The 24,223-nt window shown below is 37.4% G+C and overlaps 1 protein-coding gene across 3 annotated transcripts in view; it reads left to right on the top strand.

Moving 5' to 3' along the window:
- The window catches only part of lmbrd1 (LMBR1 domain containing 1), a 70,031-nt gene that overhangs the window by 19,446 nt on the left and 26,362 nt on the right, over positions 1–24,223 (top strand). For 2 of the 3 annotated variants that reach the window (XM_030155653.1, XM_030155652.1), the window contains exons 4-10: positions 5,947–6,044; positions 6,554–6,621; positions 8,123–8,211; positions 13,006–13,079; positions 20,998–21,123; positions 21,776–21,928; positions 23,408–23,428. In XM_030155653.1, the coding sequence (XP_030011513.1) occupies positions 5,947–6,044; positions 6,554–6,621; positions 8,123–8,211; positions 13,006–13,079; positions 20,998–21,123; positions 21,776–21,928; positions 23,408–23,428 (629 nt within the window). The remainder of the gene's footprint in view (positions 1–5,946; positions 6,045–6,553; positions 6,622–8,122; positions 8,212–13,005; positions 13,080–20,997; positions 21,124–21,775; positions 21,929–23,407; positions 23,429–24,223) is intronic. The other variant, XM_030155654.1, reaches the window with a different exon arrangement.

The raw sequence follows: 24,223 nt of genomic DNA, 5'->3' as shown, positions 1-24,223 counted from the left end.
GAGCAGAACATTATTACCATCTGTCTAAAATTGTGTAGGTCCCCATTTTTCCACAAAACCAGCTCTGACCCGAGGCCTGGACTCCACCAGACCTCTGAATGTGTGCTGTGGTATCTGGACCAAGGTGTTAACAGCAGATCCCTGAAGCCCTGGAAGTAAAGAGGTGGCACGTCCATGGATCAGATTTATTTGCCCAGCACCTCACGGATGTTCAGTTGGCCTGAGATTGAAATGTCCTTCATTTGTCTATTTTTGGTCAGAATTAAACACTGCAGACCAGGGTCACCCAACAAGACCTGAAGTTGTGGAGATACTCTGACCCAGTCATCACTGTTACAATATGGCCCTTATCAGAAACAGTCGGTTCCTTACATTGCTTATTTTGCTGCTTCCAACACACAGGTTTCAAGGACTAAATGTTGACCTGCTGCTCAATAAATCCAACCCAGTGAAGGTGCCATTTTAATGAAATAATCAATATTATTACCACTTCTCTTGTCAATGGTTATAATTTTATGGCTGATTGGTGCATATGTTAATAATGCAATAGATACAGCAAAACATACTACTAAAAATATCTTAGTATTTGGGTCATTGTGACATTGTTGAGTCATTTGCCAGAATTTAGACAGATGCAATTTTAAAACCGTATACATTGTCCTCTTTCCCCTTTTCTTTTAAGCAGACAACAGGTGTTTACTCACACTTCCAGCAGAAACAGAGCAACACGGGCATCAGCTCCTTCTTGCTACCTGTCACATTTAAATCCAATATTCACCAGTGTCTTGTGCTCGGCTTGGCCCCCAAAAATGATGCCTCCCTTGATGTTTACAGGAAATGAGAGTGCAAGCTAGTAGTGTCATAGCTTTCAGCAACTGTCTGTACAGACAGATATTTTCATCAGTCTCCTGAGCCCTTTGTCACACACTGTTTCTGTGCAATCTCCCCTGGCATTTAATTTTCACATAAAACATAATACATTTTACCTGTCTGCAAGGGACAACAGTCCAGGTGCTAATGTCTCTGTGGACGGCCATTGTATAGGTGAAGATAGAGGTCTTATATTCAGCAGTAGGAAAAAAAAGTGCTCCTTTGATAGGGAACTTAAACTAGTTTTCCAAAACGCTGTAATTTTGTAAAAAAAAAAAATATTCTTTTGGAGTGAAAAGCTGAAAATCACTTGCAATGCAATATACTTTTTTTCATTTTATCTGTGTGCACTTCTGATTTATTCTTTCTTCTCTATCAGTGAATGGAGATACATATAATGTAAGAACACAATATCTATGCAAGGGGTTAAGGACATTGTGTTTTTTAGTCCTCTGCTCTGTCAAGGGGATAAATGTGCTAAACTTTTCTTCCTGGTCAGGCGTTCTTCCCAGTAGAAGATCTGCTTAGAGTATAATGGATGATACATGTTAATGCAGTATGACCTATTCTCACAGTATGTTAATATTCATGGTGTTATGATTAATTTTACCCATTGCTTTAACCCACGAGCATATGCCAGCGGCTGCATACTGTGCATGGCTTGCATTTATTGGCTCCTGGCATCATCCTAAACTCAGTTTGTCTGGCTGTAAATGAGTGTAAATGGATACCTTAGAGGAGCAATGAGCATGTGTTTATTGAAAGTAATGCCCTGTCACAATCACAGCTGGCAAAAAAGCGAGCCACTATCACAGTGATGTTCATTTGTCTGCTGCAGCAAGAGCATTTTGTGAAATATAGTCCATTTCACAAGGGAGTGTGTTTGTAACTGCTTGAGGCCATTCATTCTTGATGGGTATGGACCACTTTTCCACTTGTACTGTGTAGTTGAGGTGTGTCCCCAGTGTGATCGATGACTCGGTTGCAAAGACCAAATTTTTAATTTCACAATATGATTTTGTGTAGTAAAAACTTGTCCATTCAACAAAACACTCATAGTTTTAGGTTTCATTTAATAATTGTATTTGTGGTATGTTCAGTTGTTATTCCTCAATGTTTTATTGTAGGCCTGCATGAAATGAGGCAAATCCAAGGGGTAAAAACCTTGGCTTCAACATGAAGAAAATTCAAAAGTATCTTAAAGTTGTAATAGGGTAATAGGGGTGTCAGGGGTGGCTCTAATTGCCCCACCCCCCCCAAAAAAAAAAAAAAAGCCTGGCTCCCATAGACTTACATCAAACTTCTCACTTAAAATATTAAGTCAATCTTTTTCCAGGATTCATTCTGTCTCCTCTATTTTAATTACAACCTCCAATAAGTGATCTGGTGGTCCATCTTTAAATTTTTCCTCTGATACTTAGACCTCAGAGCAAATAGATGGGTTTGATGTCTGCCGTGTTGAGTTGTGATTACTAGGTTTGTATGACAGCTTGCCTGCTGGACTTTGAGAGCTTCTTTTTATTTAATAAAACTTAGTTTTTCCTGACAGACAGTGTGGCTCTAGTTGTGATTAATAGGTTCCACTTGCAAGACTGTAAAATGACCTTGTTTTATAGTACTTGATGGAGTTTACTATTTTCCACAGTCAGTAAGATAGTGCTTAGCATTAGTTCAGCTCTGGCCATTTGGGCTCCTGTTGTTCTACCTCTTTTGTTAATTTATAGTCACTTCTGGGTCCAAAACGCCAGCATGGCCACAGCTAGATCACAAAGTATTGGCTTCAAAATGCAAGTTTTGGTTTAATATGTAGTCTGCTAACAGAAAATCCAAATATTGAATAGCATGTGAGTATATGAATAAACCTTTGATTGAACAGCCTGCTTGTCAATATCCAAACAATTAGACTGAATATTAAATAAAACAAGATGTTGCATCTTTAATAAAATAGAATTATTTCTCCTGCTTCATTTAAAATGATTTTTAAACTCAACATCAGTATTTCTATAAATAAGAAAATAATCCTGTAAACTTAAATAATTAAATTACACAAATGATGATCATCATGGAGTTTTGGCTTTTGTTATTTCTCAGGAATTCAAATAGTTTTTTCATGAGGTATTGCACTCAAAAAAGTCAAAATGAACTGTTGGCATCTTTAATGTCATTGCACTTGCAAGTCACACTTGTAGATCATCCACGCATGCCCTTATATGTTTACAGTGTTAATATTTGCAAGCAGCAAAAAAAAAAAGAAAAAAGAAATTATATTCACATGCAAACACAGACTGCTAATGAATTCACAATGGGGCTAAAGTAAATAGAGTAATTACATACTCTGATTAATAAAATGTTTACATCCACACAATAAGCATACTGTTAATGGAGTGGTGTAACTTTCAGTGAAGAGTTCAGTGTAAAAACTGTTACACAGTCCCACGCTTGGTACTTCAACAGACCTTTATACTGTTCCAGAGGGCAAAAGGTCAAACAAATGGTAGCCATGATGAGACAGATCTTTTAGGATGTATAATGCTTTCAACAGGCAACAGGAGCTGCTGATTTTTTTTTTCTTAGTTGTTGTGTACCTGGTAGTTTTTCTACAGTGTCCAATACATGTTTCGTGGCAGTAGTATAAGAACTGGCCAAACAGATGTTTTCCAAAATACTGGTATCAGCAGAAACTGGTGCTAATTTGGGATGGTTAATGTTAGGCATCTAAACTGTAAATACTGGAAACAATAGCTCAAAAGTTTGATCTTCTGTCTGCATTTAATGATTGATTACTTTTGGTTTTATGTTCATTGATTCACATGTATTGATGTGGTGTTTTCTTTTTCTTTTATTAAGATATATGTCCAGATCAATGCATAGTTTCTAATATAATTTAAAAAGTTAATTTCAGACATGCATACATTTCCCTTTGGAGATCAATAAAGTTCATCTGTGTCCGTATCTGTAAATGGCTGTGGTGTCAAATTTTGGGGTGAGGGGTGGAGATGATATCAGCCAATTAATCAACTTGTGGCTTTTTTGTGCTCCGCACCGCTGTTATTATATCTGCCTTTAAAAATCCACTATCATTTGACCTCTAATCTGAAAAATGAGATTCATCGCCTCTGGTGTTTTCAAATCAATGACTTAATGGTCCTCACATTCATACCAAACCTGTGTGTCGGTTTACTGTAGGTAAGCGGTAATATGCATGTAGTAATGTGCCTTTTGCTAATGATGCATGTTAACGCCTCAAGAAATGCACTGAGCTATGCGAACCATGTTGCTAAGTACATCTTTGTGACAAGCATTTCGTCGAGTTATTCTGAGGTTGTCTGGGCTGTCTTCAGCAACATCCATTTGCTGTAGAAAGACAAAAAGCTTGAAATAGCATCTCTATATATGTGTTTGCCCTACCTCCATTCTATGAATGCCTAATGCTTTTGAGTGTTGGTCTTTTCCCCTGAAAAAGCCGGATGCTTCTACATGAACCAAACAAACAAACAAAGGGAGTTTTTTGACAAGGTATTGCATCTGCTTTATATAGAAGGTGACCATATTCAGTAAATAAGATTTTTTTTTTACTGCTATAGTCATCAGCATTTAGATAGACTGATGAATGCCATATTTGTGTCCAACACATGCACCACCAGCAGTAGCAAAGGAAAAATGTGCTTCTTATGTACTATACGTCTATCAGAATCAGTTTTTGTTAGTTTGCTCCTGCTAGTGTATGTTATCTTTGAAAAGAAACATACAGTGCAGGCTGAGTGGTTGGGGTTGAAAAGGTGGCTCAGTGATTGGAAGGAAGCTGGACTCGGTGGGCATTGTGGTGGAGAGATTCACGCTGAATAAGAAGGAGGACATTTATTCAGTCCATGATGGCAGAAGGATTGGAGACTAAACTGAAGGTCAACTGGATATTCTATAAATAATTCAACAATCACTTGTTTTAATTTCATTTTTATTTTTCTTGAGGTAAAGGATATAAATTTCCCCCTTTATATTAATACTGTTAACCTGTGTCTGTAATGCAAACCTGCTACTATACAACTGTTTTAGGCAAGCAGTGAGCACCGTATACTGACTGAGATACAGAGAGAATTGTAAATGATGTTTTCCCTTCATTCTAATGTCAAACAAGTACAGAGTAAGAAATAGAAATAGAAATGAAGGAGCTGAAACTCATCATGGCATAAACTAGTTTTGAGAAAGAAGCATAAAAACAATCTGAGACCTTACTCCTTCCTTGTTATGTGCTACATTTGTTTGTTGTAGAGCTACTATGTCTTCTCTAACTTTTACATTTGTACTTCAAAAGCTGTGCAAATTCATCTTAGATTTCTCAGTGGACCTTTGATGAAATATCCAGTGTCACTTTGCATAACTTATAATTTGTACCTGACTTCTTGGCACAAGATATGCTTTATAATGTCACTGATAAAAACTTCTTCTGAATTTCAGACACTCAAAAGCAAGCTTTTAGCTAGAGTTGTGGGTGTAAAATGCTTCTATAACTCATGACTCCATGTCCACTCTTTGTCACTATCTTAAAAAATGTGCTTCTTAGATCACTCGCTCACTTGAGGTGCAGAAAAAAAAAAAATAGCAACAACCAGCAGAGAACCTACAAAATTTACATAGTGACAGTTTTCAGCCTGCTGGCAGTGTGTTGAGCAGTTTAACACATTATCACTAATTGGGACACAATACGTACACATCAGAATGGTGTGGGTGTTTGCGAGAATGTATGTAATAATAAGGGTTTGGGCAAATTAGAATTCAAACCCCATGATGCACCAGAAGAAAGGATTGCCAGAGCACTCACATTTCTTTCTTAGAGGGATATTAACATGCAATGCAGTGGTTGGATCCAGATTGTTGACACTAGATAAAAATCAAATCATCTCTCATCCCCCTGATTTTGGGATTCAAAAAGTTAACTTCTTATCACATCAGACCCTTCATAACTGCTGTGTTAATTCATTTGTGAACTGTATTCTGTATTTCATGTGAATGATTCTGCTTTGGAACTATGACTAATTGCATGGTTTCTCTCTTTTTTTTTGTTTTGTTTCCATCTAGCTCTGTACTCCATTATACTATTCTGTGTCTTCCTATGGATCCCCTTTGTGTATTTCTACTATGAAGAAAGAGATGACGACAATATGAACAAATGCTCGGTAAAAAAAAAAACCTTTTTTTTCCCACACGTAACACATAGAACTTTTGCAGAAGAGTTCAGCTCTCACTCTTTCAGTTATTACATACATTGCATTATTGTAGTACTAGGAATAATCACAGATACCTCAAAATTTGACAAAAAATTAATTGCATCCATGTCATTTTATAGCTATCAAACTGATATACTAAATAGCAGCTACAGCTTAGTGCTTTTTCTCCCCTCATGTCAGTTTTGAGCTGACAGAGGCACTTTCTCTCACCGACAGGGGCTTCTTTTGTATTGTTACTTTAAAAGCACCTTGAATAGCACTGGGAGTGACATGTTATCTCTGCCAGGTCAAACGGGATCTATGCTGCCTCTATAAAGCTCTCACTCACTACAGTCCTTAGCTAAATGGAGTATGACCCCCCCATACACACCCTCCCCTTTTTTTCCTTACTTACAATGAATAAAAATATTTCACTCTGTGGCCATGATTGACCAGTTTAATTTTCTCTTTTATTACAGCAAGTAAAAAACGCACTGAAGTACACAATTGGATTTGCCATTGTCTGCGTGGTGCTCCTTTTAATTGGGTAAGTTGGAGACATGGATGACTTCGTCTGCGACAGGATAGGCGGAAGGGGGTGTGGATATACAGTATTATTGTACTGGTAATGAGAGAAGAACCCATTCAAACAGCTATAGCAGAAGTTGTGAGCCTATAAGCTATTAAATAAAAACTAGATTCCTCTCCTTAAATATGCTGCAGGTATTATTCTTGTCTCTCTGGTTCTAAACTGGGTGCCCTGGGTTTTTTCCTGAATGCATAAAGCACATGCAGAGGGACTATAAAATATTTTTTGTCACTTTATATTGAATCTGCAGATCTACAGCGATGCACATTCTCGTCCATGTCCCACTTATCTGCAAGTTTTATACCGCTTGTGTCCAGTAGCACCTGCACAGCATAATAGATTTTCTTTGCAGTGGTGACAGTGACATGCCGGGAGTTCAACCAATGCAATTTAATGCGCTTTTTTTCAACCTTTTAATGGTGTTCTGGTGAAAGGCTTACTCAATTTGTGATATATAAAGGACACATGACTATGCTTTCTTTCAGCTTTTAACTTTGGACTTTTTATAGACAGAAGCAATTTAGCTCCTTTTTACTTCAGGAACTGGAACTATTACTACTTTGTTCCAGGAATTGTTACTTTGGTCCTTTTGATTTTCAACAACAAAATAGCTTTTATCCTGAACTGCTTTTCTAATACCGTGAGACATAATAGTTTTGTTTGGTGACTGTTCACTCAGTAGGTCCTAGCTTGATGTCACAGAGCTTTTGTTTGTTGTCTTTAAACCTGGCAAAGCCATAAAGTACTTAAATGGTCCCTGACCTTTCATTGCTGCAGGTTTGCAATGCCTGTTCAGAGGTGCTGTTGCAAATAATTTGCCTTAACAAGCCGCTCTGTCTTATATGTAGACCTGTGAATGAAATCAATTGCAGGTGTAAAAAGCAGAGGAAAGTGAAACCTAACCAAGCTCAGTGTCTTTGACTAAAAGAAAAATGATGCATTTAAAATATTTAACAGTTAAGGTCAAGTGTTTTTTTTTTTCTTTTCTTTTTTCCAAAAATACTAAAATGAAGAGTAACGTAACTGAGACAAAGCAACTGAAAGCAAATGAGAAATATTAAGCGTAACTGTTGTCAGTTGGAGCTGTTCACATGCTACAAGGGCAGAAGAGGAGACCCACTGAGAATTTCTCTTATTCACCTGTTCTACTGTTAGCTGCCTTTTTGATTTATTTTAAATCTACATCACTACAATGCTTCATACAAAAACCTCTGTGGTCTGTGTACGTTGAACTACCAGTAGAAGACTACAAAGATGTCAAACTCTGTACTTAACATTGGTAATTGTTTTAGTTATTTATCAAGTGTCACATGTATTTAATTTTGAGACATTTCTTTTGAAAGAGACATATGGCTCCATAGCACTTTAATTATACAAATAATTCAGAAATGGCACTGTGGTCAGCAGTACAAAGTAGAAATAATCCAGTGTCCTCTCTTTTTTCTGTACTTGTTTTCAGAGCCTTCGTTCCACTTGAAGCCCCACCCAGTCAGAATTCCACTCAGTGGGAAAAAGTACAGTACCTTTTTGAGGAACTTGGAAGTAGCCGTAAGTTATGCCTTGTTAATCTCTTTTATCATTTTTCATTTGCTCCCTATTCCTCTTGACACTTTTTTGTTTTATGCTATTTATTCATTTAAATTAAAACTATTTTTCATGACATTGTAGCATTGGTAGAATGTTGTATTTTCATGGACAGGCAGAGGCTGACATCTTCAAATGAAAAGTATTGAATGTTGATTCAAGATAAGTTTTAAAATGACATATTTGACTTGTGTTAGAAAATTATAAATACCGCTCGCTGAATGGCAAAAAAAGAACAGTAATTTGTGAATACACATTTGCTGAAAGGATATTATATCATACAGATTAACTTGTAAAGAAATATTTGCATTTCAAAAAGTCATGGGAAGGAATGCTTCTAGGACCCTAAAAAGAGTTTGTTCGAGGTGCTCTTTGGACATTGAGATTCATGAAGTAGATGACAAACAGGAAGAAAACTCTGAGGCAGTCTCTTTAAGCATTACGCATTCCTGTTTGTCAAATATTTGCATTTGTTCCAACCAAACTAACCTTTTGGTTTCACTTCAATTTGAGGTGAATGTGTAAAGATATGTTCACACTGGTACCCACTCATAGGCGCACATATGTCTTGAATGGCGTACAATCCTGCAGTATTTGCTGGCAACTCCCTGTCTATGCAAGAAAAAACATCACCTATTTATGTGTATTCCTTCTCTTCCTCAATATTTGTAAGTCCTCACTAATACCTTTGTCACTGTATTCAAGTTTTTCTGAAGCTCATTGATGCATGGAAATACACCGTCACAGTTAAAACGATCCAGTGTTAATTGTAGCTTGATCCCAAAATTGAGAAGGCATCCTCCTTGGGCATCTTCACTTGTTGAATTGAGCATTGCCTCTGCTTACACTCATGCTAATGCAGGAACATGGCCAAATGCGGACTCCTAACAGTCCTCTGGCCTTTTGCCATGTGGGGATCAAGGAGGAAGTTGAACCATCTGCCTCTCTTCACCATAGTGGACCCCTACATGCTCTCCCTAACCTTCCTCCCTTGGCACAGGGGGAAATTGCTGTGCTGCTGAGAGGGAAATGTGAGGATCATCCCTTTTCTAATTCCACATCTCTTCTCACTCCAGATGGGAGGTTAATTGCATAAAGGAAAGGCACTTTTGCCACCTAACCCCGCTGACTACTTTGTTGCAAGTGTTCATTAAGGATGCAGCATCTTCAGTGGCTTGAACATTAAATTTGTTACCATGTTTCAGTGATGCCTGAATGCTTTTCAGATTAGAAGCTACTAATGCTCGTTAAAAATAAACAAACAGGATAAACCCACACTGTAGGGATTCCCAATTTGTGCCATCTATCTCCATTCTCAGTGCCACATTTGAGTGTTAAGTCAGTAAAAATAAAGTTGATTTACCAAAGGTTATAGATTTACTAAGGCTCCTGAATGTTGATTAGGGTTTCAAAACCGAAAGGGGGTTTGCAGTGGGTATTTTTGAAATATAATATTCATAATTATGTTTTTACAGTTATCTAATTGCAAAAAACTAAAATGCTATGCATATTCATGTTTTTACTGATGTATGATCCCCTGAAGAAATGCTCCAAAATCCAAAAGACAGCTTCTTCTTCATTTTCCCCTTTCATAGTGGGTGTGAAAACAGCAATAAGGTGCTCTTATTTCATTACTATGTTTGAGCTTGGACCTGAAATAATGTCCCCAAACAGGCAGGGACTAGCACCTTCTTTTTCCCCCCACTGTGGTGTGTGGATTAGCATGGTGTGAGGGTATTTAGTGGATTGCAGTATGCACCTTCACCACTAGATTGCACTAAACATTACACACTGAACCAATAATTTTCCATATTTCTTCCTCTTCACAGTTTGTGTTTTAATCTGAATTGAGCGTTAGAGATCCAAATTTAGGATCCGACATCTGTCACTTGATTCACTCAAGAGGGAATTGTGGTTGAAATATTGCATTGCACTGGAGTGGAACTGTGTGCATAATTGTTACAATATGTGAAAACATTTGGAGAAGTATATTTTGGCAAGTTTATAAATCCTTTCATTTCAGAATGTCAAAGCTACATCAGGAGGGGGTTACAGGGCTTTAATTAATTTTATTCTGAACATGATGGGACAAAGGAATGATCTGTCTAAGATGTAAAACTGTTGGAATAAAAAAAATTGACAGCTCATCAACCTTTCTTGCTGTTTCTCTAGATAATATAATTTTGTCTCTGCATGTACAGACCTCTGGAAATGTGGAGATTTAAGTATATATTATTCCATTTGTTTAACGTAGAAAAGCTTCCTTCGACCTTTTGGTAATTCTGTCATTCTACAGAAGCTGAGTGAGATGGTTAAAGGAGCTCTTTGTACAGAGAGGTGTCTTTAATAAACACTTCTCTGTACAAGTCTTTTGTATGCACACAAGCCTGAAGGCCTATGTGCAGAGCCAGATAAGAGCTACCTCATTCCATTGCTGTTGGAATCGAAGCTGTGCAGATGTGGAAGCGGTACAGATAATAGACAATATTCCCTCTGTTTAAGCCCTGGAAAATCTGCTCAGAAAACCAAGAAGAGTGGCAGCAAACATCTATCCTGCGCTTTGTGTAGGGTTCATGGACAGAATGTTGCTTCATGCAGAACATGGAGCCATTGTCTCATTTACCAAGCTCACCATTAAACAAAAGCAACACAACCTCAATGAAACACTTGGGAGAAGGAAACATGCATTCAGATGTAAATGTTCAGCCCAGCTGTCAGACTTCAAAGTTTTCTTTTTCCGTGTAATACAATAGGCAGCAGGTATATAATTTATCTCCATTTTGCACCTCTTTGTCCTGCTGCTTGTGAAATGTCTATAAAAGAAAGTGATAAATGTTATAAACAACGCAAATTATACATGCCCTGGATAATGACTTAATATTCCCAATCAAACACATCTCTGTCAAGGAGAAAGGAGAAAGGCAAGCTGAGAGCCACCTATGCCCGCGCTGACAGGTGGGCTGAGCATCATGAAGTTGCTGCTGTGAGGATGTGGGATATTTTTAAAGGGACAACTGTGTTGCTTTTTACGTGGAACCTTATGACAGGTGGGATCGTGACAGGGGAGGGAGCCTATCAGTCTCTTCATCAATCCCTGTCTTCTAGCTCCAGCTCTGACAGCTGGTGTGACACCTACTGTTGCCCTTTCCTGATGGGTGGTCCCCTTTCCGCCTCAATCAAAGGCGACATGCATCGTCTTAACTTACATACATTGAAAGATCCAGCTGTTTAAACATGGATTTTGATCACCGTATAAAATGACAACAGTCACAGAGCTCCTGTTCCTGATCCGTGTTCATTCCCCCATCCCGTTTTGACTTCTAGAAGATAGACTTGCACTTTGAAATAGACTGTGTTTTTGGCATCAGGGGTGCTGTCATTTAAGATACTACAAGCCTAAATAAGAAAGAATCGAAAAGTATGGATAATGCAAAAGGAAAAGGAAAAAATAGAAATAGGAATGGTGATATTAATACGTACTTTTACTTATATCAGTGTATTTTGCTAGATTTATTTATTATTTTTACCAAATTATATATATATATATATATATATATATATATATATATATATATATATATATATATATATATATATATATATATATATATATATAATTTCACTAATTCCTGGGATTTCTCACAATATTTTTTAGATTTTCCTGAATACACTATGGTGATGTAGCACTGCACGTTGATGGTGAGGGACATAAAAGAGCAACTGGTTAAAAAGCTTATTTATTTTTATATATATATATATATATATATATATATATATATATATATATATATATATATATATATATATATATATATATATATATATATATTTTATGTGTGTGTATGTATGTTATATTTCCAATAATATAACCAACACTGTCTTTTTGTTTGACCCTATGTAACATACATATTTCTCAGAATCCTTGTTTCACCTTTGTTTGCGTAAGATGTGACAGTCCTTATAAAATCACAATGACATCATTATGGTTATTGCCTCAGACATGACAAAGGTCCTCCAGAGAAGCAGAAAACATGACACAACTGTGTTCAGTGGCTGAGGACTACTAACAGGGATGAGTAAGATGACCTTTAGCCCCCCCCCCCCCCCCCCCCCCAATATCCCTTAAATGATGTTATTTTATTATTATTATTCAGAAGGTCACTAGGGACAACTCACCTTAGTGTGTGTAAAAATAACTAATCAGTTCTCTGGCTGAAGTGGTGAAACTTGCCTTCATTAGTAATTGTTGCCACCCATGGACTGCACTGATCGAAGGGGAAGATTGCTTCCATTCCAAAATACTAGCTGACTGAGAGCAGTTAAAATGGGCTTGCTCATTTGTATTTTGCATCCTCACTAAACCAGCCTTAAGCTGGCAGCAGCAATTTTGGCTCAATGCATCATGGTAATTTTGTCTCAACACCCTTGGTCCCTTTGAATCACATGCACTGGAGAAAGAAGGGGTGTAAAAGAAACTCAAACAGGTTGAACAGTCCTCATTAAAGTTTACCAGTGCATTGTCTATGAGGGAGCTGCAGTGACACATGGGCATCTTAAATGTAATAAGTGTTTTAGGTGTGAGTTTCATAGTTATTCAGTTGGGGCAGTTTCTACAATCGACATCTAACATTGAATGTGAAAAACAAACAGCTGGCTGAGATTCTGCCAAAGACGTACACCCAGGACTCCATCGATGTCAGACCTCTGTCAGACGTCAAGATCAAGTCTCTAATGGCTTTGCTGTATTTCCACTTGCAGATGGTCTACCTGCTCTGTCGTTCTCCATCAGCTCCTTGACCTTGATCGGCATGCTGGCTGTGATCACTTACACGGTGAGTTGGGACCTGAAATGAGTTAATGTAATTGAATGTCTTCAGTGTTGAAATGTCTGCTCAGTAATTACAGCTCATGATTTGTAAATCATCCAATGGGATGGTATCCAAATCTTGCTTGCCGGGTAGCGTTGTGTGTTTGTGAAACATCTGACATATAAATTTAATTTTTTTTTTTGTTATGAGAATAATTTCTGCATCAGGATAATTTATCTGGCATGTAGTTTTTACCCAATATGTTTTGTTTAATTGCATGTTTTTAAGTGTAGTTGAATTTATGTTGACCTAATATTATGTGTAGTTTCAAAGTTTTCTATGTACACATAGTTGTGACTATTTTGGTTCAGATGTACCTTGTGATGGAGTGGTCTATCAGTATTAGTAATGCCTTGTGATTCAAGAGCTCTGGCATTCAATTGCTCAAATTGCTCAGACGGCTGTCTTTCACCTGCGCACCCGAGACTTTAGCATGATATATGTGCACCCTGTACTGACTTATCAGCCACTTATCTGCTGTCTGTTTATATATATATATATATATATATATATATATATATAGATCTACCCCAGTGTCCATTAATATATGCCTATATTTTGATTCCCTCAGCGTTCTGCAGTTTTTCATTTTTCCTCGATCAGAAAAATTGACTGTGCTGTAACATTTGTTAATGTTGTCCATTTTTCACGCTCTTATCTTGGTAACTAGACTGTAAATATTCTCTGGGGCTGGTGGCACTGGTATTAGAGAACACAGAATGGAGCCTATTTGGGGAAAAAATAAAAATCTACTCAGGTATCAACCTAAGGAGTGAGAGTAAAACTGACAGCCAACCCCAATCTATCCACTTTCTGTTAAGCTCACAGAGCCCCATTTGACAAATTAAACAACAATTGAATGTGGAGGTCTTAATGAATAATACACAACCAGGTCAAGAAAACTATAGAACCAATCTCCCTTTAGGATCTAAAATCCATCTCAGCTGGGACTTTATTAACAGTTTTCTCACCGTGTTTCTCAAACTCTTTAGAAAGGAGATAATTGCTTAGTACATTTTTGAAAAGGGGGGGTGCCCACAGATTTGCACTGATCCCACGTTGCGGTGGATTTAGCGAATGCCCTGTGGAAATCAACGCTTTTAGTGAATATTTGTTCCCTTGTTTTGATGAAGTCAATCTAGAAATGACCCCTTTAGGCAACACAACTGCCCCTCCTCACTTTACTCACATAGAAATACTGAATCCCCTTTTGACTCTCCATTTTTTTTTTATCCTTTTATCTGCTTTGTTTACTTTCTTTTCTCTACCTTATCTACAAGCAGCAAAATTCCTCTTGGTGGCAACCTATCCATATTTGCAAAGAGCTGTGTGATTTATCTTTCTTTTCTCTGTGTTACTATTATGCCTGATTAACTTAATGGAATGTAAGCGACGGGTTCCATAAGCAGCAGAAATATCTGTGACTCCCGGCTAATTTATCACAACTGTTTGTGCAGAAGTAGCCATCCGCCTTTAATACTTACAACTCTGTGATATAAACAGTATATAACACTGCAACCTTTGTGCACTTAAAGTTAACACACAGTGAAGCAAGTTGTAGCTTTCATTGCTTTTCAGGTCTGCTTGACCCTTTCTCTGTTACACATAAACCACGCCAGAGCTACATTGTAAAATGAACTACTGTCCTCTGTTTTAATGGTGTAGTCACAAAGCATTGTTTGGTAAATAAGTTATTGATTAACCCCACCACTAGTGATTTATTTTTCTTGTTTTTGTCAATGTATATTAAATATAGGGCATCTTTGTGGATTAATTTAGTTTCAACTGCGATACTATTTTTAATTTTTGTCATAAGTCATTTATCCAGTAATGCATTTCTGCAGATATGTTCACTTCCTTTCACTTTAATGTTGAATACTAGCACATCCATATTCCTTCTATACAATCACCATATTTGAATGCACCCAGCAGGGATGACATGAGCTTCATCAGCCTAGTCCCAAAACTCATGCATCATGTGGAGTCCTTTGACATCATTTAAAAGCTCAGCCAGCGTATTGACTGTCATGGCTCAGCCCACTGTGTACTGACTTTTCTCTTTCTCCTAAATTGCCAGTATAACATGCTGACGCTAACTAATGTTGAAAAGATTAATGTCTGTTGATCTTATCACAGGCATTGTGATTGACCTGGGAAAATGGGGTCTCTGAGAACCAGGGGAGATGTTCTCATTTAAGGATTCTCTCACAGAATTCCCTCGACTTCTGTATTTTATATTCCTCCCACCATGTAGCTTTCAACTTTAGTTTAATGCTTCAAACTTCGTTATTGGGTTTTGTTTGAAGCCAAGAAAGTAAGCTTTAGTGCAGTTAAATTATTTAGCCAATTGTCGTTATTATATTTTAAAGCAGCAAAGCAATCTCAGCTGTGTTACAATCAACTATAAATCCTGTTTACCTCTATACCTATTCAGCAACCTGAAGACACTAACCAGCTTAGCCTCAATAGTGAAAAGGTGAATGTTTTCTTTTAATGTATTGATGTTTAATTAAAATTTCTTAATCATGTATTCTCAGGTTTAAAATTACATATAATATACAAAATATTTTATTCATAAAGGGGTAATATGTAGTAGTGATATTCCAAAATCTAAACAGTAAGGGGAAGTAGCGTACCAGACTTAACCGGTAATTTTAGAATCAAAATGAGCGTCAACAGTCAAAATAGCACTGTTCTTATAATCTGTACATCGTGCATCAAATAATAGTTTACACTAGAGCTCCGGTACTTTAGCTTTCTTTTTAGACAGAAACAGACGCAGTAAAATAACAAATCCCATAAATTTTCAGTACGGTTGGTGTTGTCAGTAGCTGCACTAAAGATTTGTTTGGAATCGTCCAAACAAGGTCAGAACTGTCACAGTCTATTCTGAACCGTGGATCAACGAACACCAATGTTAGCAAACATAAAAACATCTCATATTAACTTTATAGCTTTTGAAGCCTCATAGTCAAACTCACCTGTGTAGAAGCAACGCTGTGATTTCAGCATCAAACTCCTTTCTTTTAATTTAGAACTGTGTCCAGTGATGGAAAAAAAAAACACACATTCTTTGACTCAAAAAGTTATTTCTTAGCAGTTCTCATCCCATCTGGTCACTTCGTGATGATTTGGTCAAAGGCCCCATGGCGATAGTTTTCCTCACCATGGGAAATGCACAGAGTGACTCACTACTCCCTCTAGTGGTCACATATATCTTACGGTCTGTCAACGTGAATATGTTCATTTAATTTCTCTACATTCTAATACATTTTACATCTTTGATAGAACTTCAGAACTCTTCATTGTAAACACTAGTCACTTTTACACAGAGATCCCAGAAAAAAGGTGAGACGGTGATCCCATCTTTTTGCCACCATTATCCGATTTACACAGCCAAGCCAAAGGGTAACAGAGGTGAGACAGGCTGGACTGACACACAGCGGACCTGCATTGCAGAATCAAAGAGGCGGTGATGCAGCGCAGCATGTAGTGTAACGTATAACTTGCTCGTCGGAAATACCTCGAGCATAGCTGTGTTGGCTCTCAAAACAACAATAGAGGATGAACAGTGCGCAGCAGATGTTAGCATGAATAGTCATCCACCCAAAGTGACAACAGCTCGCGGATCTCAGTGTCTCCCCGGTTTGACATCTTTCTGGTCGCTTTGAAATGTTTGTTTACTCTTCACAGCGGCACATGCAATACGTCATCAAAACAACACCTTGGTTGTGGAACGAGAGGTGTTCCATTTGCATAGCGTTGTGGAATCATGATTCCACCTTTATCACGGCTATGTTACTACCTCCAGAGGCGTTACAGAACCGTGATAGAGGTGGGACCAAATGATCCCACCATTTTGTTTATGCAAACGTCGTTCCGGAATAAAGGTGAAATATTCCTGGAACAGAAGTGCTGTGTAAAAGGAGCTACTCTATTGATACTTGTGTGTCATTTTTTTTTTTTTATTATTATTTTGATTTCATTCAAAGATTAATGTAATATAATAGCTGAATGTTAACTGGGCAAGTTAGTTTTATTTTGACAGTTTCAATTGGTATAGTGTGTAGTCAATAAAATAAATTAATTGATTTGTCATATACTTTTTAAGAGTCCAAACTGGCCCTTAGTAAGTAGGTTTTAGAGTGTGAGTGGATGACCAGCTACTATAGTTGTAAGAATTAGATAAGTACACAGTAGAGCAAGAACATTCCATCTAATCATCATTCTAATCTATGACATTGATCTAATATATAATTTGTAATTGGCAGTGTAAGAGCACAATAATGTGTTAACCCATTAAATGCATGGGATTGATGATGATACTGGCCAAAGGTTTACATAAAACAATATGTGATGAGTGTAATGGGACAGTAACAAGAATAAAGCCAGAAAAAAATAACACTAAGGTTGAGACTGGAAGATTACAGTCCTTGGCTAAATAGAATATCTAAGCTTCACTGGCCTTAAGCCAAGTTGAAAAGTCTCTATTATTATGCATTATATTCTATTTACACATCAAATAAGGTGGTTGGGCTAACTGAACTAATAGAAATTACATACTGAATATTAAAATGAGATCATGGATTAAGTTTGAGTGGGAATTGGAAGCCTTTGACCAAGTAAATATATGACCTCAGTGGTATACAACATTTTAATTGGGTCAAACATTGGCCCCGGGCCATCATTATTTTGCCTCACTATGTTATTTTTGTCATTGATTGCCGTTGAAAGTTGGTCATACAATATATGCATTTTTGATCATCTCTTTTTGTTTATGCAGCTTTAAATATTAATAGCAACTGATGAGAATTTCTGCATTAAAATTTCACACAAATTCACAAAGTAGAAGTAAAGCCCCCAAATAATGTATGGGATCTGGACCACTAGCTGTGGCACTGAAGGTAGAGAAGATCATCCACCAACCACAGTGTTGGCAGTTTGATCCCATGTCTTTGGGTATGACAGCTAACCCACCGGCTGTGCCACTGATGTGTGAATGGATGAATTTGACACACTATAAAAGCAATTTCAGGACCTATATGGTAGAAAACCACTATATAAATCCATTTACCTTTTTACCATTTAGGATGTCTCTTTCTGATCAAGGTAAAACTACATATTGAAATGTTAAACAATGTTTTAATCATTTCCCTTGACCTCCTTTGCAACAGCAGTCTCTTCTTTGCACAAGAAACACAAAATAATTCTGTAGATGTGACAGAAAAATGTAATTGTATCTGTAGTTGAACATCTTGAATGCATTGTCATTGAAAACACTGCTGCTTTTTTTTTTTTTAATTCCATCTTACAGTTAAAGCTGCACAGATTCTTTAAGTTTTGTCAGAAATATAAGAAATACTCAGTTAATGTAAGGACTTAATGTGTAGTAATATACAATAAACAAAACTTATTTTTCAGAGAGTATTTTTTTTCACATTACCTTCTAAGTAGTACATGCATTTTATCAAAACTTGTGTGTGTTTATACCAATTTATAGAGCATGACACCACTGAAAATTAAAGGTGCAAGATGACTCATATTTATCACATTTCTTTTGCTTTTTACTTCATAATTGTCATACACCTACAAAAAATATGACATATATAACATGTAAAAGAAGCAAATATGCTAATGGTACTCTACTGAAAAATTACTAGAGGGAACTAAACTTAGTCATCCAGTTCTATGTTTAAATAGCAGGTTCCCACAGCGAACTGTTGTGGATTTCTAAGCAACCTGTCGGATGACTTTTTCCCCTTGAACAAAAATAAGAAATTGGACAGGCTTTTCAGGATAAAGTTTTAATACTCCATATGTGTCAGATGGTATAAATCTTATACAGACAAGTCCCTGCCATATTAAAAGGAGAGTAGGTTCAGGCCTGAGAGAGACTTGATATTTGAGTACAAGCCAAACAAACACACCCTCCCTTCAGTGCTCCTTCAGAAAGTCCACCCTCCAAATTTTAATTCACAAACATGAGTGCCAGACTATTGCTATGAGCCGGTCCAAGCCACTTTGGTTGTTTGCCTTTTACGGAGCCATAGCTTTTTTTATTCAATTCTATTTAATAGACCTCAGGAAACTTACAATTTGTAGTGCTGAATGCGACTCTAACAGACACGCCGTTATAAGACTCCTCTGCAACAATCAGGTTTGTGAAGACCCATTAATGAAATGGCATTAGGAAGCTAACAGTATGAGAGTTATGTTAATGTGTAGCAGACAGTAGACCTGTGGAAAGCACCTTTATCCTGAGTAGCTGTAATTACCTCAGTTGGAATACTGGAATAGCTTCTTTATCAAAAAGATATTGAGGATGTAGGGGGTGCCTCCTCTTCCCCCTCCCCTTTGACTCCACTATCACAAGCAGAAAAAGCAACAAAGGGGATGCTTGTGCAGGAGACCCATGTCCACCTAGTTCTCCCTCTTCCCTCTCAGCAGTCACATGATTCGCTGTGAGTGATTTCAGCCAGTAACTACCCTCTCAACTAGCGCACACACAGAGTCCCACACACACTCCCACACACATTCCCAACCTCCCTGATCTAAGCTATTTCTGGTTATTATTGACCACAGTGCATTTTAAAATAGCTTTAATGAGCTTGCATGATTATGCAGAAACTAAAATTGTACGTTCCAGCAGAGGGACACCTGTGTTTTTTTTTTTCCTTTTTTGTTTTTTTTTTTTTCTTTATATTTCTCTCATGCAGTTGCACATTTGAGGGGAAGGGAAATGTTTCTCTTGGGATCTGGGACAGGTTTTCCTTTTATGAGTGTGTTTGATATTCGGGACATGCTCCGGCCTTAAGAGCTCCATGATTCATTGCAGGAGGCGACATTCGCCCGTAGCAGAGATCCACAGCAGAGACTAATAATAGTCTAGCCTGACTTAGTATCCCATGCGACTCTCTTAATGCTACCTAACACTCAGAAACTAGTAAAAGTTGTTTCAGAAAAATATAGACTCTGACGTTTCTACACTTGAAAAATAGAAGAAAGAGGGCACAATCTTTTGACATGGTGGAAAGTATCTTGACACAGAAGGCCCTTTGTTTTATTATGAACTCATAAAATGCCATTTCTTCAAGTTGGTAAAGCAAGATAGCAAGGACAGCAAGATAGTATCAGCCTGCTGCTGTTTATTTTCCCTTTTTTTATTTGTATTGATTTCTTTGTTTTTGTAGTATTGGAGATGTCCCTCATTTTTAATTAAAGTTCCTCTTAGTAGATTGTGGTCCACTAACAGTTAAAGGTGCCTTTTGAATAATTTCCTTCCTTTGCTCTTACTGTCTCTGCCTGTGTGTGAGTGTGTCTCTCTGAATGTCTTCCTGTCATTGATTATTAATTTTTCACTTTATTTACATCTAAGAGAAAAAAGAAACAGTGTCCATGTGTAGAGCTTCAAATGCATTTCATTCAACATTGATGGCACCTTGATGCCCCCTCTTCTAACCCAGATTTTTGTCTACCCCCTAAAAAATCTACTTATAAAAATTTAATCAAATCCTGGATGGAGGATAGTGCTGTCACATGGGGGCACTGTTAAGCTGTAAATTGCATCAGGGTGATATAAGGCAGTGATATCCACACAAAATGGTTGCAGCAAACTCACCAATAAACCTCAGCACAATTATAGATCCCACCATTTTAATCTTTTTTCCTCTCCCAAGAATGACATTGCCTAGGAGGCCAGGAACTATATGATTTGTGTGTTTGTGTTAGCTTAGCCTCATTTAACTCTTGTCATGTTTCACATTGTGATAGGTTTGTCATCAGGCGGGGTGAGGGGAATGTGTGGGTGGATGCACGTGCCATATGTGCCATCTCACTCTGAAAATAAGTGTAATTACAATAGTAACGTCATACTGTCTTTCAGGCATACGGTATGTCTGTGCTGCCTTTGAATCTGATAAAGGGCACGCGCAGTGTGGCGTATGAACGGCTGGAGAACACAGAGGACATTGATGATGTTGAGCACCAGATAGAAAATCTGAAATCCAAGGTGGGTCTCACAGAAAGACAGGTTGTTACTTTTTTCACACTTCAGTGTAATCAAGACTAAGTGTCTAATCGTGCATTCACTGAAAGGTACACATGCGTAGCCTCCAGCTGATCAGCCCCTTCCTTCTTATCTCTCTGCCTTGCCCCTCTGTATTTGCTTGCAATTATGGACGGTTAGCATTTTCCTTATCAACTCACCTCTCAAATGTAGACAGAAAAAAACAGGAAAATGTATAGGGTACACAAAAAAAAGACATCTTGTTGTTGCTATTAGTTGTTACTGGCAACGTGAACATTTATTCCCCCTGTGTCTGAAAACCAGGAGTGAATGTAATGAAGGTTACATGTACACTGCGTACACATGAAAACATAAGTGTGTTTTTGAGCCTAAAGGTGTACCAACAGTAAATAATATAATCTGCTATACTCCAGCACAGTAGGTGATGGCATTACTTCCTGTGCTCAGGGGCAGATATATCATACCTTCATTTTTATTTCCTACTCTTGTAATAATTTTTTCACCAGGCTCATGTTAATTATAGTTTTAAAAGGTCATTTTTTACATAATATAGTCAAATACCCCTATAATACTACTATCTATGGTAACAATACATATTTACTCGCTAATTTGGGCATTTGTTGATTTTTTCCAGTGTAAAGATGGACGTCCGCTGTCCTCTAGAGACAGACACAACCTGCAGGAGCTGGAGGGTAAACTGCAGGTTCTCCGACGCAGGGGTAGACACCTGGAAATTGCAGAGAGAAACTGCTGCACCAAAGTGGGCAGTGCTCTCAGACCTTTCAAGGTGAGTCTACATTAAGGGATTGGTTCCACTCATACAAGTACATTACATTGTATGATGTGTGTATGTGCTGGAATTTTTTTTTTTTTTTTTCCAGTATAAAAGCAAAATCCTTGAAGTTCTGTTGATAAGTTCTGATGTACCATTGAACCACTGGCATGTGGATATTTTAACTGTTATAAAAAGCAATTCTATTTTATATAGCACTATGTAAGGCATGTATTTTATTAAACTAGTCAGCATATTATCACTGTTTTGTTTTAATTATTAATTGTTAATTTTCCATTCATTTGTTCTATTAGTGTCTCCACTTTTTTCTTTTCTCTAAAATTCTTTTAGGTTAAGTAGCATACCTTTGTTAATATCTTCCACCTTCAACGCATTCTTCTCCAACTGTTTCTTTGTGCTCAAGTTCTAATCTGGACTGCTCTAGATTTACTTTTAGTTCTACTTTACACAACCGCATATTTACATGATTCCCACGGGTAGTCTCTTCACCTAATTTACTCTCAAGTCTCTCAGGGAGTCTCACATTTCTCAGGTAGGTCTCATGGATCCCCAGAGATAAACCAAAGCAACCACAAACTTGTCTTTGATTTTACTTTTTCTGGGGTCTGCCGCCAATATATGGACATTGTAAATATACTTGTCCAGGACTTCCATCACAGCACTACCTCTGCACACCAACATTTACACTGGCCCAGTCAAGGCAACCAGTGCCTCATTTGGTGAAGCTACACTGTGCTCAGGAAGAAGCAAATAGAGCCATGTGTCTCAGTGAGATCTATTCGGTTATTATTCAGCTGTTGGTGTAATTCAACTCCCATGTTAAATGCATCAAAGGTCTGAAAACTAGAATAAGGCTTTCTATATTGCAAATACATAGTATGTCTCTGTGGATAAGGTCCAGTGTCTAGGGGGTTTTAGGAGGATCTAATTGGAGAAATGGAACTAAATATTCATAATGATGGTTCCATAAAATATGAACCATTATATTTTTGTTACCTTAGAATAGAGCTGGGTAATAACACAATCGTAGATCATGGTTGACCTTAATTTGTCACGTGATCTATTTTTTCACAGGGATCATACTGATCTTGTCATTAAAAAATAAATAACAGTGTTGTCAAAGCTACTCAGCTAACATTCATTTTATATGGCCTGTTTGTCAGTGTATTTATGGTATTTTACAAAGAACGTTGCCTGAACATATGGCAAAGGCTCGTATGGGTTTGTACCTTCCAGATACCAGAGAGAGAAAGGAAGGAAAGGAAGAGTGAGAAAATTGTGATTCAGATCTTGTATCTTGATTTTGTCTCAGAAGATCATCATATGATCGTCTCCACCAGATTGTCCAGCTCTTCCTTAGAATGACCCTTTTGTATTTATAGACAGAGCTCAGCCCCTCTAGAAATTCCATCATGTACCACTTTCATGTTTCTGCTATAGCATACTGTACTTTTCACTCTTTTTGTTTTATAGCAGCAGACATCCAGCGTTAAGGTACATTACCATCACCTACTATATTGAGTGGGGATCGGAGTTAATATCCCCTTAACTAAATCGGCCAGAACACACAATCCAAATGCTGACTTTAACAAGGTCCATACACATTTCTTGCAGTCATTGTAGGGGAGGGAGAGGGGAGGTATTTAGTTTAGTTGGTTGCAATCTGCAACTTCACTGCTCGATGCAAATATATATTACACCCATGGTCCTTAAAATAACGACGCTGATGGAGGTGCTCCCAGCACGTTTTTGCATAATTATTGTGATTATCAGAGTAATTCAGCTGATTAGAAAATGCAATGTCCATAAGAATTAAAATTCAGCATAAATAGACAGATGACGAATCTCTGGCAGCATATTTATGGTCATATTCTGCTGGATATTCGGCTCTGGCCTTTTTACCCTTCATAGACTATATATTATTTCCTTCCTCCTGCATTTTCTGCTTTGGCTTTTGAACAAAAGATTAAACAAGAAGATTGATAGGGCAAGTTTAAAAACTGCTGCAATTATTCACTGCAATATTCACCTTCTCCTTGTATTTGTATTTTGTATCTCCTGACCCCAGTGAATAGTAGAAACTATAGTTACGTAAACATGAAAGCATGTGTGCACGATAAGAACTTTTGTGCATCCATACATGACATGGAAATGCAGAGTTAAAATAAGGTCCCTTAGTTTAAAACACATTTTCTATGATAAGGCCACCATGAGTTCCAATATCATTCTCTGGGTTGACTATTTCCATTCCCACTGCTATTCATTTTCCAGTATTTTGCTGCACTGCAG

The sequence above is a fragment of the Sphaeramia orbicularis genome, chromosome 15 (assembly GCF_902148855.1).
Source record: "Sphaeramia orbicularis chromosome 15, fSphaOr1.1, whole genome shotgun sequence".
Lineage (NCBI taxonomy): Eukaryota > Metazoa > Chordata > Actinopteri > Kurtiformes > Apogonidae > Sphaeramia > Sphaeramia orbicularis.
This window is presented reverse-complemented; position numbering and strand designations above follow the sequence as displayed.